The following is a 16,287-nucleotide window of genomic DNA, read 5'->3' on the forward strand; positions in this document are numbered from 1 at the left end:
GAAGCTACAGTTTAGGGCTGTGAGAGGCAGGTCTCCTTTTGAGTGCATGCTACTGGGTGGGATCACAGCCCATGTGGCAAGGATTGGGATTGCTTTCTAGTTGCCTTTTGCAGGACTTTGAATTTCAAAAGCAGAGTTTCCAGACTTCACCATCTCCCAGAGTGAGATCTGTTTGGCTTTGTGACCTAGCACTCCCTCATACATGACTAAAACAAAAGTGGCTCTTACTGCCTGCCACATCCTGTCTTGTACTTTATTTCTCTATTAATGCAAGTCATGGAGTTCCAAACTGACTTCAGGAATAGTTTGAGAAGCACTGGGCAAGAATTTCAGATGTTTACTTTTTCAGTCAAACATACTTGGTCGGGCTAGCATCCATCTTTGTTTTGTATGTTACCAAGAATACTTAACATTACTTTCTGAGGTATATGCTGGGAATAGATCTTCTTCCTTCTTGTCATATTTATTCTCTTTTAGCCAATTTTTAGTATTTAGACACAGAGGAGTACTGAGACTCAGAGGGATTGAGTGGGTCCCTAACAGATGCTTAGGAAGGACCATGGGATGTAGACCAGTACCTCTGCTCCCAACTTCTTTCTGTACTACTTGGCCCTGACTGCTCCACAGAACACTGAGGGGTTCAGTTGTGACCAGAGAAATTTAGTTTCTAAGAAGGTGGAGTGGAAGAAGAGTCCCAAGCAAAGCAACAGTTACCTTTGGTCTTTGCAGTGGCCATTTTTCTTTTTCTCAGAAGCACCTAATGTTACGGTGTTCCTAAAAAGCCCTTCCATCTCATAATATCCAGTTTTTCTGAAGAGGTACTACAAGGAAGATGTGGCACCTTCGTAGGGACTATGCGAAATGAGCAGAGGTGCTTAGGAAAAGTGACCATTGTTCACACCAGAGCTTTTTCCAGAAAAAGTTGGCTAGCTCCCTTAATCATTTTAATGCCATGCCTCAGTGCTCACTAGGCACTGGCCTCATGGGAACAGGGGATGAGTTCTGAGGCTTGACCTTCCCTTCCCTGCAGGAGTTGGAAATGAGGAAAGAAACAGAAAGGAACGAGGGAGGGACACCCAAGAGAGCTGCTGCTTGTGCACCAAGCAACCTCACAAGAGAGAGGGGCACAAAGTGAGGGGAGCAGGGCAGGTTTCGGGAGTGTGTGGTTCGATGAATCCACCAGAGGCAGTAGCACTGGGGGCAGGCAGACCCCAGAATTCAGACCTTATTCTTATAAACAGTGGTGAGGGTCTGAGGGTTTTCATGGTGGCTGAGATGGTTCTCTGAGGGTAGAGATGGAGGCAGAAAGTTAGGTAAAGGTCAGAATTGAAGGAAGAAGTCCTCACATGGTAGGGAGAAAATGAAGAGGCCCTGGAGAATCGTATGACAGCCAAAGGTCAGGTGGTTTGCAGCATGGATCCTCAGCACAGAGGAAATGATCACAACATGGCGTGATTTAGGGCAGTGCACACACCAGGCATAGTGGTAGGGAGGCCTTGCTTAGGGAATAAGCCAAGTACAGAGGGCCAGGAAGTAGAGTGGTCTCACAGGGCCAAGGTCTGCAAAGAAGACAAAGGATCCTGTGGGCACCAGGAAACTTCAGAAGACTGAGAGCACTCTTTAGCACCTGTTTCAGAGACATTAAGATAATACTGGGTGCACCTAAAACCCGAGAGGTTCCTGAACAGAAAGCTGCACGTCCCTGAAGTCTGTGCTCTCCAGCTCTTTCACATAGCCATGGTAGTCTAGAGTGGTAAAGAGCAGCGTGTGCAAATTCAGCTGGGCTAGCAGCCACCCCCGTATGTTAAACAAGGCACTGCTAGCCTGTCTTTTTCCTGGATTCAGTCTGCGAAGATTACCGCAGTTCTGAGAAGATGAGTGCTCAACTACTGCTCGGAGACTGCTAGTCTCAGGGCAGGTCCCAGGCCACCCTGCAGCATCCTGTCTCTTGTTCTAGAATGTTGACAGCCACCCTTTAACTAATCAATAATCTCTGTTTCCCTTTTATTCCGTAGGGTAGAATGGTTTTGAAGAAGGAAAAACACTGCTTTCTGACTGATTGCCTTGAAGGAAAAAAGAACCTATTTTTGTGCATCATTTACCAATCATGCCACACAAGCGTTTATTTTTAGTACATTTTATTTTTTCATAAAATTGCTAATGCCAAAGCTTTGTATTAAAATAAATAAATAATAAAATAAAAGCATTGTGTTGTAAGTGTCCTTCACCAGCGTGTTTCAGAGGCTGATTTTAATGCCGCATATAGAATGTGCTCACAACTTCATAAGAGGGCAGGACAGTGTGGCTGCTGGTATCTAACCTGGGCAGAGCAGAGACACCCTGTGTGGCACTGCCCCCTCCACTTTATTTTCTTCCAGGAGGCCTTTCCACTCTGGCAACTTCTCCTTCCTTTGTTGGTGATCCATGCGCCTTTACTAGGACTTTAGCTCCACACTGAGAACTTTCCCCACACCTGGGAATGTGCTTTGCATGTAGTAAGTGCTCAATAAATTAATTTGTGGGATGAAGGAATGAGTTGTAAGGACTTCCAAACCAAGATATTCCTTTCACTTAGTATGTACATTACTCATTTTTGAAAGAGTGAAGTCGACTTAGCCAAGAGCCATTTCAACATGTGGTAATGAAATATTTCTGCCTTATTGAAGAAAATGATGAGCTAATTTGTCATATTGTATGTTTAAAGGATGGTCGGTATTTGTAAACTCTCAAGCAGTAGATTCTTGACCTTCTGCTTTAGCATCCCTGAAATACCATGTTTCTGTCGGTATCCACAGGCCATGCAACCATCACAGGTGTGCTAATTCTAGAACATTTCATCACCCACAAGGAAACCTCACACCCGCTAACAGGACTTACCACTCCTGCCAGCCCTGGGGGCTGTAAATCTGCTGCGTGTTTCTCTGTGTGCCTGTTCTGACACTTCATATGAGTATAGTCTTATAATAGGTAGTCTTTTTTATCTTGTTCTCAGTGCGTTCAAGGGTCATCAGTGTTGTATCATATAGCAGTACTTCATTCCTATACGAATGGGATTTATTTTATACGCTGTTTTCACAAACTTGCTGAGCTTGTCTTTAGGATTTTCCATGTACAGGATTCTGTCTTTTGAACATACGGGGTCTTTTATGTGTCTTTCACAGTCTATTTTATTTTCTTACTTGTTCATCCTTAAGTAGAACCTCATATTGCCAGGTGGTTGGATATAAAGGATGTGAACTGATTTTCATGTTTTGTTAACAATCTTGGTGAGGGGGAAGAGAGATATTAGTTTGTGAACATTGAGTTTGAGGTTAGCTACAAGATTTTCTTAGCGTATTCCCCCATCAAGTTGAGAACATAATATATTCCTAGGTTATGGGGTACTTTTATCACAGGACAATTTTTTAGGGTATCAATTGTTTCCTATGTCTATTGCAATGATCTTGTGGCATTTTGTCCCATATTAACATAGTATATGATACTGACTTTTTTTGAGACAGGATTTGGCTGTTCAGTCCAGGATGACCTCAAACCTACAGTCTTCTCAGATGCTGTCAGCAGTCACTATAAATCCCAACCATTACACTGGGTTTCTATGTGCTGAGCCAACCTTGCAGCCTAGAATAATCTCACTGATTGTAAGCGTCATTTACATTGCTGGATTCAGTTTGCTAGGATTTTGCTGATGGTTTCTTCAGTCTTATAAGAGATACTGGTCTAAAGTTTCTTCGTTTATCTTTGGTATCATTGCAGTGCTGGCCTCACAAGTGTGTTCTGTATTTTGGAAGCATGTAAGGGCTGATGGTAGTTCTCATCCTCTCGCTGTGGTCTTGATTGGCCTGGAACTCTGAATGTAGACCAGGCTGAACTCACCAAGATCCGCCTGCCTCTGCCTCCAAAGTGCCAGGATTAAAAGCGTGCACCAGGACACTGGCTTGTTTTCCTTCCTGTAAAGTGAAAGATTAGGTTATTGGTATTTGGTCTTTGAGGAGTTTTTTATATTTGGGTTTTTGTTTGGAAGCAGTCTCCCTATGTGCCAGGCTGGCCTGGAACTCATGGGTTCAGTGACCCTTCCGTCTGATGTCCTGAGTGGATGGGATTACCAGTGTATGCCTGGTTTCTTTTTAAAATACAAATACTCATAGCCAAAAATTTCCCCCAAGTCCTATTTTGCCTAACCATATTTATTTCTACTTAATAATCTCTACTTTTCCCTGTGATTTCTTTGACACCCTGGTTATTTAGCAGTTATATTGTTTAAGCCATACATATTTGTAGATTGTCCAAATCTGTTATAAATTTCTAATTTCATATTAGATTCTTCCAGATCCATTAGTTGGTTGGAGAAGGTTTTTGTGATCTTACCCTGTTTAGTGTTTCAAAGCTTCCTTAATAGCACACCGCATCTGTCAGAGAGGGTGCTCGGTGCGCACCCGAGAGGACTGTATTCTGCTGTAACTGGGCACAGCTCTCTAGGTGTCTGTCATGCGTTTAGTTCTCCTCTTTCCTTGCTTCTCTTCTGTCTGCCCTGCCAGTTCTCACAGGTTGGTGCTGATCTTCAACGGCTGTTGTTCAGTTCTTGGCTTCTCCCTTCCATCCTGGTAGGTTTTGCTCCATGTACTTTGGGGTTCTTTGGCTGTGCATATGGAATTGGAGAAGTATTTAAACCACACAGTTTGCTCATGACATTCCTACACACTGAACTTTGCTGGTTAAAGGGCCTTCCTGATGGCACAGCCGTCAGCGACCTGATTCTCCAACACAAGGGTGTGTTGAGCTGACGTCTTCCTCAGTAGAGTTGGTCTCCTCTTGGCAGTATTTTTGTGTGCATGTGTGTGAGTTAATGGTATAGTCCCTGCCACCTAATCCGTTCCAGTGGAAGTCAAAGTGGTCCTGCCTTTCCCATTTCTTCTCATTTGTGATTAGCGGTTTCCTTTCAAAGCAGTCACCAGATGAAGGACCTCAAAGGGCAGCCTTGCTGTCTCCGCTAGTTTAATGGACCGCCTCTCTTCACACATTCTGAGTCTTCAGCATCACGGACTGCTTCTTTAAAAATAAGTACTGTGCAAGCCAGGTGCGTAATTTTGACAAGAACTAAAAGATGAAAAGGAGTAAGTTTAAAAGTTAAGACTGGAAAGATGGTCATCAGTAACTGAGATAAGAACCTGGTATTCTTTAGCTTTGATACTTAACTGGCATTGGGTTTTCATGTTCTTACCATGATCTCAGTAACCAAGGAAGGGGTGTGTGTGTGTGTGTGTGTGTGTGTGTGTGTGTGTGTGTGTGTGTGTTGCACATTAAAATGTGGTTTTTGTTCCTTTGAGCCCAATACAGAATTAACATCGAAATGAAGGTTATTTTTAGTAGACATGATATGAATAGAATTAATATATAAAGTTGAATAATTTCTTGTTTACTATTTTAAAACTTAGAAAGTAACCATATTTAGGATGGAATGGTTGGTTATTTTGGCTCTAAATCCTTGGGGAAGCTTTTGCAATAGGTAAAGCATAAGTTATTTTTGCTTTAGTTTTTCTAACATAAAGTACATTTTTTAATACTACTTTGTGTCACCAGTGGTGGTGGCACACACCTTTAATCTCAGCACTTGAGAGGCAGAGGCAGGCAGATCTCCAGGTTCATGGCCAGCCTGATCTACAAAGCAAGTTCCAGGGCAGCTAGGGTTACCACAGAGAAGTCTTGTCTTGGAAAAACAAAAACTTTGTGTCGAGGAAACCCTGGCTTCAGTTGGTAAGCATGCCTAAAGGGGCACTTGCAGAGTTCCTAGTCCTATGTCAGACCAAAGGCAGCTGTAGCCACTGAGCCTGGAGAAATCAAGCCTCATTGAGAAATCAACCCTTTGGCTAGCAGAGTTCTAGCTTTAGATTTTTTAAATACAGAGAAAGACCCCCAAGTGTTCTTAACAGTTTACCTTTCCAGTTGTTTGGTTATACTGTACTAAATTCTTCATGAAGAATTTAAGAATAGGATTTAATAGCAACAAACAACCAAAAAAAAAAAAAAAAACACCAAAAACCTGTGATTGTTTCCTCACTCACTTACCTTTTTACTTGTGAGTATAAATGCATGGCAGCTCTGCTTTGGTCTGGGACCCTCCCATTGGAAACAGGGACAAGCAGCAAAAGCTGTGGCGTTAGGCTCCTGTCCAGCCAAGTGTAGCTTTGGGCAAAGTAAACTGGATCTGTTCTGTCTCTCCTGAGTGCTTTACCTGTGCCCCAAGCTAAAGCTGACATCAAACCAGTGTTTTATGTTGATTTCATCTTCACATTAGAATGTGCAGCGGACAAGCCTGAGTCCTGGCCCAACCCCTGCCTGACTTGCTGAGCTTCCCAACCCCTGCCTGACTTGCTGAGCTTCCTCCAACCTCAGTCTCCTCATCAATGAGTAAAAGTTACTGTAGCAGCATATAGGGCTTAGAAGACTGGGGAAATGTGTTTGTGAAGGTGCCTGGCATGTGGTGTGGCTTGGCAGTGTCTGCGTTTCAAAATCTTCCTTTATAAAAAGCTGATCCTGCAAAGTCCTTCCTGTTGTGGGATATTTGTACAGTGTGTGAAGGTGTATTGCTGGGATTGGTGTAATAAAAAGCTAAATGGCCAGCCGTGGTGGTGCACACCTTTAATCCCAGCACTTGGGAGGCAGAGCCAGGTGGATCTCTGTGAGTTCGAGTCCAGCCTGGTCTACAGAGTGAGATCCAGGACAGGCACCAAACTACACGGAGAAACCCTGTCTCGGCGAAAAAAAAAAAACAACTGAATGACCAATAGCTAGGCAGGAGGTATAGGTAGAATTTCTCAAGAGAGAAAGACAGAGGAGGAGAAATCTATGCGCACGGGAGATGCCAGGAGACACATGGAGAGGAAACAGGAGATATAAGATGAAAGAGATAATGCCACAGAACATAGATAAAAGTATGGGTTAATCTAAGTTGTAAGAGCTAGTGGGACAAACCTAAGCCATAGGCTGAGCTTTCATAATTAATTAGGAGCTTCTTTGTCATTGTTTGGGAGCTGGCTGGTGGGACAGAGAAAGACTCCTTCCTAATATTGAAAAGAGAAAAGGCTCTTCAGGCATATTCAGCCCAAAAAAGGCCCTGGGCCACTAAGGTTGCAGCTCATCTTTGATGCCTGGGACCATCTAGATCCACTGCTTTTCCTTCCACCTCACAAAGTGGATGCGGTAGACTGAGCTGTGCTCATCACTGTGAAAGAACAAGAGGTCCCTCTGTTGGGGAGACTGTATAGCCAATGCTTAGACTCTCAGAAAGGCTTGCTCTCCACTCTCACTGGGTTATATGAGGAAAGCTTTCTGTGGAAATCCTACTCATGCTGCTTTCCACCTAGGTAGTAACCATTAAGCCTAAGGCACATTGATAAAATAGCATTTCCACCTATGATCATGTACCTTTACCAAACCAGAAGCGGGGCTTGTAGGTAGGATGGACACTGTACTGAGAAAATTGAAGAAAATAAAACCTGATAGCAGGTAGAAGCCCCCTTCCTGGAGCCTGATCCCAGAACCCCAATAGCCTTTCTAAAGTAAAGATCAGAGCAGATTTGAGCATTATTTATTTGGTTTTTTTATTTTTTTTTAGTATTTATTTTATTATTTATTATGTATATAGTGTTCTAGCTGCCTGTCTGCCTGCATGTCAGAAGAGGGCACCAGATCTCATTATAGATGGCTGTGAGCCACCATGTAGTTGCTGGGAATTGAACTCAGGACCTCTGGAAGAGCAGCCAGTGCTCTTAACCGCTGAGCCATCTCTCCAGCCCTTATTTGGTTTTTTAAAGAAGAGCCAAGACAATAGATTTGTAAGCACTGTTAAATTTCAGAGTGTGTTTCCATAGTGAAAGGTTTGGGGCTGCTTTTGTTGTTTTAAGTTGGGGCCTCAGGTAATTCAGGTTGGCCTCAACTTTGATATGTGGTTAAGGGTGAGCCTGACCTACTGAACTTCCTGCCCTCTTTCTCTCTGTGGTAGGGCTCAAACCCAGGGCTCCATGCATGCTAGATTATCACTCTTGCCAACTGACTACACTCCCTAGCCTTTCCAAACTTTTTTTTTTTACGAGACAGGGTTTCTCTGTGTAGCTTTGCGCCTTTCCTGGATCTTGCTCTGTAGACCAGGCTGGCCTTGAACTCACAAAGATCCACCTGCCTCTGCCTCCCAAGTGCTAGGATTAAAGGCGTGCACCACCACCACCGCCCACTCTAATTCTTAAACTTTGCCAAAACTTTGAGTTATTTAGTGGGTTTGTTAGATACCACTGAGCAGAAGACTGCCTGCGTTCACTTTGTGATGGTTTTTAATTTCATCCAAAGAAGTAGAAACAACTTTGGATCTGCTTCATCTGAAGACCCTGGAAAGCCGTTGATGAATTTTTGTATTTTGATTGTGTCAGAAGCTGTTGTCACCAGGTCACTAGACATTCTAAGGTCTAAACAGTTCTGACTTAGGCTGATTAGGCAAAGCGTGTCAGGCAGTCCCAGCATTTGGGGAGCTGAGGTAGGAGGATCCTGGCTACATAGATGATGTAAAAGAAAAAAATCTTTATACGTAAGAAAAATTATGACAAATGGAAATTCAGGAGAAAATAGACAACAGAAAAGGTAACTAATTATAGTGATGGTTAAATGCTAGTAATGTCTTAAAACTTGTATGATGCAGCTATTCATGTTAGAAACCTGACCATGAATCCACAAAGGCTAGAAGCCAATGTTCTAGGCATTTCTCTCACAGAGGTCCACCTGCCTCTGCCTCCCAAATGCTGGGATTAAAGGTGTGCGCCACCACCACCAGGCCTATTGATATTTTTTACCACAATTTTTTTTAAGTTGTGATGGGAGCTGTAGCAACAGTTCACAGCATTTCATGTTCATCCAGAGGGCCCAAGTACAGTTCCCAGCTCACAACTACCACTTACTCCAGCTCCAGGGGATCTGACACCCCACCTTTCTGACCTCTTTGGGCATCTGCACTCATGTGGCATATACTCATACAGACACAAACCCATTAAGAAATAAAAATTTTTAAAATAATGATAAAAGTGTATTAGAATTTTGTCAATAAATTCTGAAAATTTAGTGTTAGTAAATTTCAATACAAATATCAAAATTGATATGATGAGAATTAAGAATTAAAACTCACCAACATCTAAGTAATACATTGGATCCATAAGTTAAAATCATTCCTCAAAGAAAATCCTAAGGTTTAGAGGGTGGAGAATTCTTTGTGACATTTAAGGAAGACTAGAAAAAGGAAAACTTCCCAAGAGTTTTTGTGATCAGCACAGCATCAGTACCAACTAACTGTAGTTCAAAGGGAAAGAAAACAGACTATTTTGCAAATAGAGATGCAAGTGGTTTCTTAAAAATTTTTTTTTGTGTGTGTGTGTGTGTGTGTGTGTGTGTGTGTGTGTGTGTGTTTTGCCTACACTTACATCTGTATACCACTTGCATGCCTGGTGCCCCCAGAAGGCAGAAGAAGGTATTGGATACCCTGGAACTGGAGTTCCGGGTGGTTATGACCTGCCATGTGGGTTTTGGGAGTCAAATCCAGGTCCTCTGGAAGAGAGCCATCCCAGCTCCCAAGATTCAGGTGTTTTAAACAAAGTATTAGGGAAAAGAATCTTAACAACATGCAAGTAGGAAAACCTAAGAGTTTGTGTGTGTGTGTGTGTGTGTCCCCATCCGTCCGTCCCTGTCTCTGTCTCTGTTTCTGTGTCTGTGTGTTTCTTTGGAGAGAGAGAGAGAGAGAGAGAGAGAGAGAGAGAGAGAGAGAGAGAGAGAGAGAGAGTGTGAGTGAGTCCGTCCCTGACTCTGTCTCTGTGTCTGTGTTTCTTTGGAGACAGGATTTTGCTGTTAACCAGAATGGCTTTGACCTTGCAGCAGCCCTGTCTCAGCCTCCCAAGTGCCGGGATTACAGTATGTACCACCATACCTGGCCATCTTTAGTTTTGTTTCTTTGAAAGTGAGTATGTTTGAACTCATTGACAGGGGAAAAGTGGAAGGTTATGTTTTTATCTTAATAGTTACAGGAGGAAATATTGCTAAAATTCCAAGCCGTTTCATAGAGAGAGTGGCCCACAAAACTGCTATTTCCATTCCAAATGAATGTATTGAGTATACAGCAGGCAGGAGGGAAAGAAGCCAACAGTGAACATCAGAAGGACAGTAGATGTTAGGTCAGATACTTCCACCATCCAGCAGACCCAACTGGAAAAGTCTGGGCAGCAAGCAGTCCACTGGAGTGCCTGACCGGGCAACACATCCTCTCCTTCCTGACAGTCAGCTCTCCCTGCTGCTCCTTCATCATGAGATGTACAGTAACTGAGACTTAGGCTTTGTGAAGAAGCCTGGGAATTCTTGACCGCCTTCTCCCACCCTAGCCATGTCCAATACAGTGTTTTGCCAGGACTAACCACTTATCCTCTTCCTAAGGACATGACATCCTCACTCTTGGGCTGTCTTGTTGCTCTCCTTTCCCTTTCTTAGAAGGCAGCCCCCCCACTCCCCCACCCCTGGCTGTCGTGGACAAGGGGGCAGGTATGTGTGGCAAACACCACCTCCAGAGCCAGCTTCTCCCTCTGCTTAAACAGCACATGGCAGTTTACTAACACAATGTCTGTCACACATGCCAGATCTTGAATGTGAAAAAAATGAGCTATTAGTAACGAAGAGCAGAGTGTTTTCAGAGTCCTGTCTGAACCTGGTAATGTGTTTAAAAACAACCAGAAGCATCGTGCTGAAACCATGCTCCTTCAGACTCTGACTAAAGGTACCTGCTGTGTGGATCACTGTGAGTTTGAGGCCAGCCTGGGCTACAGAGCAAGATCCAGAACAGCACCAAAACTACACAGAGAAACCCTGTCTCGAAAAACCAAAGAGAGAGAGAGAGAGAGAGAGAGAGAGAGAGAGAGAGAGAGAGAGAGAGAGAGAGAATATAGAACTACCACCGTCCACAGACAACTTAAGGAGAAAATTTCATGAAACCTGCAGACCAGCTCTTAAAATGAATAAGCAGATTTGGCAGTCAGTTACACTTCAGTACCAAGCCAGGCCCAGTGGCATGAACCAGCTACCCAGGCTGGGGGGCGAGGGCCATCTGACCCAGCAGTTCTGCACCCAGTCAGCAAGCTCCTGTCTTTTTACAATAATATACCAACAATAAGCAATTAAAAATACAATTTTCAAAAAGCTGTGTTTACAAGAGTATCAAATATGAAGGAATATATCTAAGAGAAAATGCAGGGCTTCTATGCAGAAAGCCATTGTGCATTACTGAGACATTCAAGGTGACGTAACAGAAGGAATGTAACAAGTTGGAGGATGAAAAGACTCAGTACGGTCTCATATTAATCTGCAGATCCACGGAAAGTTCCTAAAAATTCCAGGAGACAAATGTAGAGAGGCATAATTTGACAAACTTGCTAAATTCTAGAGTTTATATGGAAATGAAAAGGGCCAGAATATCAAGATCTCCTGAGGGCAGATAAGCAGGAGGACTTGCAGAAAGACTGCATAAACCAAGGGCTGTTAGGACCACGCAGTCTGGCTGGAGGGCAGACTAAGAGAATCACAGTAACTCCTGAGCATTGTGCATCTAGGGACATTGTGTGGCATGGGATCAGGAGGGCCTGTGCAGGATTCTGCCATGTCAGCTGATGTCTGTACAGGGGGAAGAGAATCCTAATTCCTACCATACTTGAAAATTTTTAATGAAATGAACCATGGACCTAAATGTGAAAGGCTGAACAACGAAGCTTCCAGAAGGTAGAATTGAGTGTCTTTTAAAACTTTGCATTTGGGCAGAGTTAATCATGACTTTTAAAAAACACAAACTGAGCTGGGTGTGGTGGTGCATGGCTTTAGTCCCAGCACTCAGGAGGCAGAGGCAGACAGATCTAAGTTTGAGGCCAGTCTGGTCTACAAGGTAAATTGCAGGACAGCCAGGGCTAAGTAGAGAGACCCTGCCTTGACAACTCAAATAAGATATGATAGATTAATTGGTCCACACTACAATTAAAAAGTTATCAGAATACACTATTTTGGGAGAAGGTTCCTGAAAGTTATACCCTTCACTAAGGACTCACTCAGAATAAAGAAGACTGCCAGGCCTAGTCGGGTAACCCTGTAATCTTAGCACTCAGAGTTCAAGGCCAGTCTGGACTATACAGCAAACTCTGTCTCTTAAGACAAGAAGAGAAAGGGTTGGAGAAGAAAAGACAGAGAGACTGACAATTTGCCTTTTTAAAAAAAAAAAAAAAAAAAAAAGGAAGGAGGAGGCGTCTGGACATGGCTTTCCCCAAGGAGAAGGGGAGGCATTTAGCGATGGGGTCTCACTAGAGGGACTTGCAGGGTGCTGGTAGCATTCTGTTTTTCCATGTCAGGGGTGTCCTGTCTTTGTGGAAATTCATAAGATTTGCACATTTCTCAATAACACCATGTAGCCAATAACAACAGCAACAAAATCAAGAAAGGGGTCAAGAGTAAATACTCTATATCCTTGGCAAAAGCAGCCTCACCCCTGTCTCTGAATTGTAGTGTGTGTGAGTGTGTGCATGTGCATGTGTGTCTTTTCAAGGAATCCAGTTGACAGATACAGGTTAGTGAACTAAATGTGGACATTCTTAGTTCCTGCTCTTTTTAGGTGCTGATTGAACCCAGGGCCTTGTGCATAATAAGCATGAGCCCCGTTTGACCAGCTAGAGAAAGGGAGAGGTCAATGGTGTCAGCTGACCCTAACAGAAAATGTTAGCTCCTGCCAGATTCTAATGGCTCTATTTCTTCCTGCTGAGCAGAAAGCAGTTATATTTACCACTTAAAAACATGTTAGCTGGGCGGTGGTAGCGCACGCCTTTAATCCTAGCACTCGGGAGGCAGAGGCAGGCGGATCTCTGTGAGTTTGAGGCCAGCCTGGTCTACAAAGTGAGTTCCAGGAAAGGCGCAAAGCTACACAGAGAAACCCTGTCTCGAAAAACCAAAAAATAAAAAATAATAAAAAAGCATGTTAGACTGTTTAGTACTGTTAGACTGTGCAGGTTGAACTGGAAACCAAGACGGAGAGGTCAGAAAACAAACAACCAATTTTTTATTGGGACCTGACTCTCGGGAGCCACTTTGTACAGACAGTAAGTAAGCACCTTTGAATTGCCCTGGATTTTAAGATGAAGATTGTTTTTTTCTTTTTATTGTATGTGGATGGGTATTTTGCCTGCTTCTGTCTTTGCACCATGTGCATGTGGTGCCCCAAGAGGCCAGAAGAGGGCATCAGATCTCTGAAGCTGAAGATACAGGAGGTTGTAACCACCGTGCTCCTAACTGCTGAGGTATCTCCGCAGTCCAGTGGCTGTGTGCATAAAATGGAACGCCAACCCTTAATTCCTACCAATTCAGACATAAGCAAACGCTGAACTTGTGGATGATGTCACAGGGGAAGACTCTCAACAACCTCGGAACCAGTGCAGGTTCCCTTAAACTGACACAAAAGTGCAGGCTGTGAAAGGGAAAGAAGTCAATAAATTGAATTTTACCAAAATTTGGAGCTTGCTCTTCAAAAATCATTGTTATTAAAATGAAAAGCCTCTCTTGACGAAGTATTTTCAAAACATTTTTGACAAAGAGCTTGGATCTCAAATTTTTTTGTAACTCAAAAAACAAAAGCAAGTGGCAAGCCTTTAAAGAACTCCAGCACTAGCCGGGCGGGCGGTGGCCGAGCATTCCTTTCATCCCAGCAGAGGCAGAGGCAGGTGGATCTCAGGGAGTCTGAGGCCAGCCTGGTCTATGTAGCAAGTTCCAGGACACCCAAGGCCGCACTGTCAGAAGAAGGGGATCTGAGGAGCGGCTCCATGGCGGAGCACTGGTCTAATGTGCACAGTGCTTCAGGCTCCAGCCCCAACACCTACCCCCCAAAAAGAAAGAGAGTTGCTGATACACACATGAAAAGATGCCCAGCATCGTTAATCGCCAGCAAAGGACAAGTTAAAGCTGTAAGGAGAGAGCCTAGAAAGATGACTCAGCAGTTAAGGGCACTTGCTGCTCTCAGAGAGGACCCAGGTTCTGTTCCCAGCACCCACATGGTGGCTCACAACCATCTGTAACTCCAGTACCAGGGGATCCAATGACTTCGTCTGATCTCTGTGGATACCAGGTACATACATGATACACACACATACATACAGGCAAAACACTCATACACATAAAATGGAAACAGAATCTTAAAAAATAAGAGGAGAGCTGGATGGGGTGGTGCACACCTGTAATTCCAGCATTGCTGGGCAGTGGTGGTGTACACCTTTGATCCCAGCACTTGGGAGGCAGAGGCAGGGGATCTCTGTGAGTTAGAGCCAGCCTGGTCTACAAAGCGAGTTCCAGGACAGCCAGGACTGTTACACAGAAAAACCCTGTCTTAAAAATGAAGCATCATTGACCAGAGGAACTGGGATTTTCGCCCACTGCGCCAAGGACTATAAAACAGCACAGCTGCCTTCCATAAAACAACCTGGGAGCCCTTACAGAGCTAAGCCTAAACCTAGCTGGACAGTCCACTCCTGGGTATTTAACCCAAGAGATAATGAAATCACGCATTCATGCAGAGCTTGTATGTGAATGTTCATAACAGCTTTCAATGATTCAACATTCTAGAAAGATGCAAGATAAACTGTTTCCATGGTGATAGGAGTAAGATGGGAAGAGAGGAAGGGATTACTAAAAGATTTTAGGAAATTTTCTCTTAACTGCTGAGCCATGTCTCCAGCCCCTGAACTTACAATCATATCACCTCTATTTCCCAAGTGCTGGGATTCTAGGCCTGGGATTCCAGCTGGTCTTATGTGGGACCCTCTCCCCACCCCATACCAGGAGTTGAACCTAGAATTTTATGTGAAGGCTCTGTTACTAGGATTTATGCCAGTCCATCTTTTCATGGAGACAGGCCCGGTTAAGTTCCCCAGGGAAGCCTTGAACTTGCAGTGCCCTGGCCTCTGCCTCTTCAACAGCGGAGAGCACAGAACATTTAGGCAGGTTTTGGACATGTTCATGTTTATGGTTGGTAGGCATACGCCTAAAATCTTTGTCTTCTAGATTTATCTGCTTGTGTGTGAGAGAGTACACACAAATGTGTGCTGGTGTGCATGTCTGTGCAGATGCAGAGGCCAGACGAGAGCCTCCGATCCCTCAGACCTGGAGCTACGGGTGTTTATGGAAAGCCTGGCTTGTTACATGGGTGCTGGGATCGGAACTCTGGTCCTCATGACTGTGCGGCGCCCTCCTGACCACTGAGCCATCTCTCTAGCCCCTGTAAGACCTCCTGAAGTTGTACGTTTTAATCACGTTCATTCTCCTTTATTTCCCTGCTACCTCCGTAAAGTCACAGCGACAAAACAGGGCCCTGCAGAAAAGAAAACAGGAGTGTGGCTTGGTGACAAGCAGTCAAATAGTACAAGCACTGAATGTATTAAATTATCAAAAAATAACTAGTTGGGATGGGATGGTGGTAGAGCACGTCTTTAATCCCAGCATTCAGGAGGCAGAGGCAGGCGGATCTCTGTGAGTTCGAGGAAAACCAGAGCAATACACAGAGAAACCTGTCTCGAAAAACCAAAATAATAATAGTAATAATTAATAATAATAATAACAATAATTACTCGGTACAATGTTTATGGGGAGAGGGAGGGGCTAGAAATAGGAAAAAATGTCCTAATGTTCCGCAGTGGAAATTGAATATAAAGTTTAAGAATGAAAAAATATGAGGCTCAAAATTGGTACCTTTGGGCTGGCGGGATCAAGCCTGACGACCTGGATTTCAGTCCCTGGAACCCACATGGGTCTCCTCCTGAACGTTGTTGTTCTCGGCCAGGTGGCACACGCCTTTGATCCCAGCACTCAGGAGGCAGAGCCAGGCGCATCTCTGTGAGTTCGAGGCCAGCCTGGGCTACAGAGTGAGATCCAGGACAGGCACCAAAACTACACAGTGAAACCCTGTCTCAGGAAAAAAACAAACAAACAAACAAGAAAAACCTCTAGGTTCAATCCCTGGTATGGGGTGGGGAGAGGGTCCCACATAAGACCAGCTGGAACCCCAGGCCTCCAATCCCAGCACTTGGGAAACAGAGGCGAGATGATAGGGGCTGGAGAGATGGCTCAGCAGTTAAGAGAAGCTGCTGCTCTTACCGAGGAGCTCAGCTCGGTTCCCAGCATCCATGTGGTAACTCATAACTGTCTGTAACTCCTCCAGTTTTGGGGGATCGTGCAAGCAAACACTCATATGTG

At 44.1% G+C, this 16,287-nt stretch overlaps 1 protein-coding gene across 3 annotated transcripts in view; it reads left to right on the forward strand.

Moving 5' to 3' along the window:
• Rnf130 (ring finger protein 130) overlaps positions 1 to 16,287 on the forward strand; it is a 101,814-nt gene that overhangs the window by 82,413 nt on the left and 3,114 nt on the right. For 2 of the 3 annotated variants that reach the window (XM_059270431.1, XM_059270433.1), the window contains one exon: positions 2,016 to 2,203. The exons of the other annotated variant lie outside the window; for it this stretch is intronic. In XM_059270431.1, the coding sequence (XP_059126414.1) occupies positions 2,016 to 2,031 (16 nt within the window). In that variant the 3' untranslated portion in view covers positions 2,032 to 2,203. Of the gene's footprint in view, positions 1 to 2,015; positions 2,204 to 16,287 lie in introns of those variants that run through there. 3 annotated transcript variants of the gene reach the window in all.

The sequence above is a fragment of the Peromyscus eremicus genome, chromosome 8a (genome assembly GCF_949786415.1).
Source record: "Peromyscus eremicus chromosome 8a, PerEre_H2_v1, whole genome shotgun sequence".
In the NCBI taxonomy this organism is placed as follows: Eukaryota; Metazoa; Chordata; class Mammalia; order Rodentia; family Cricetidae; genus Peromyscus; species Peromyscus eremicus.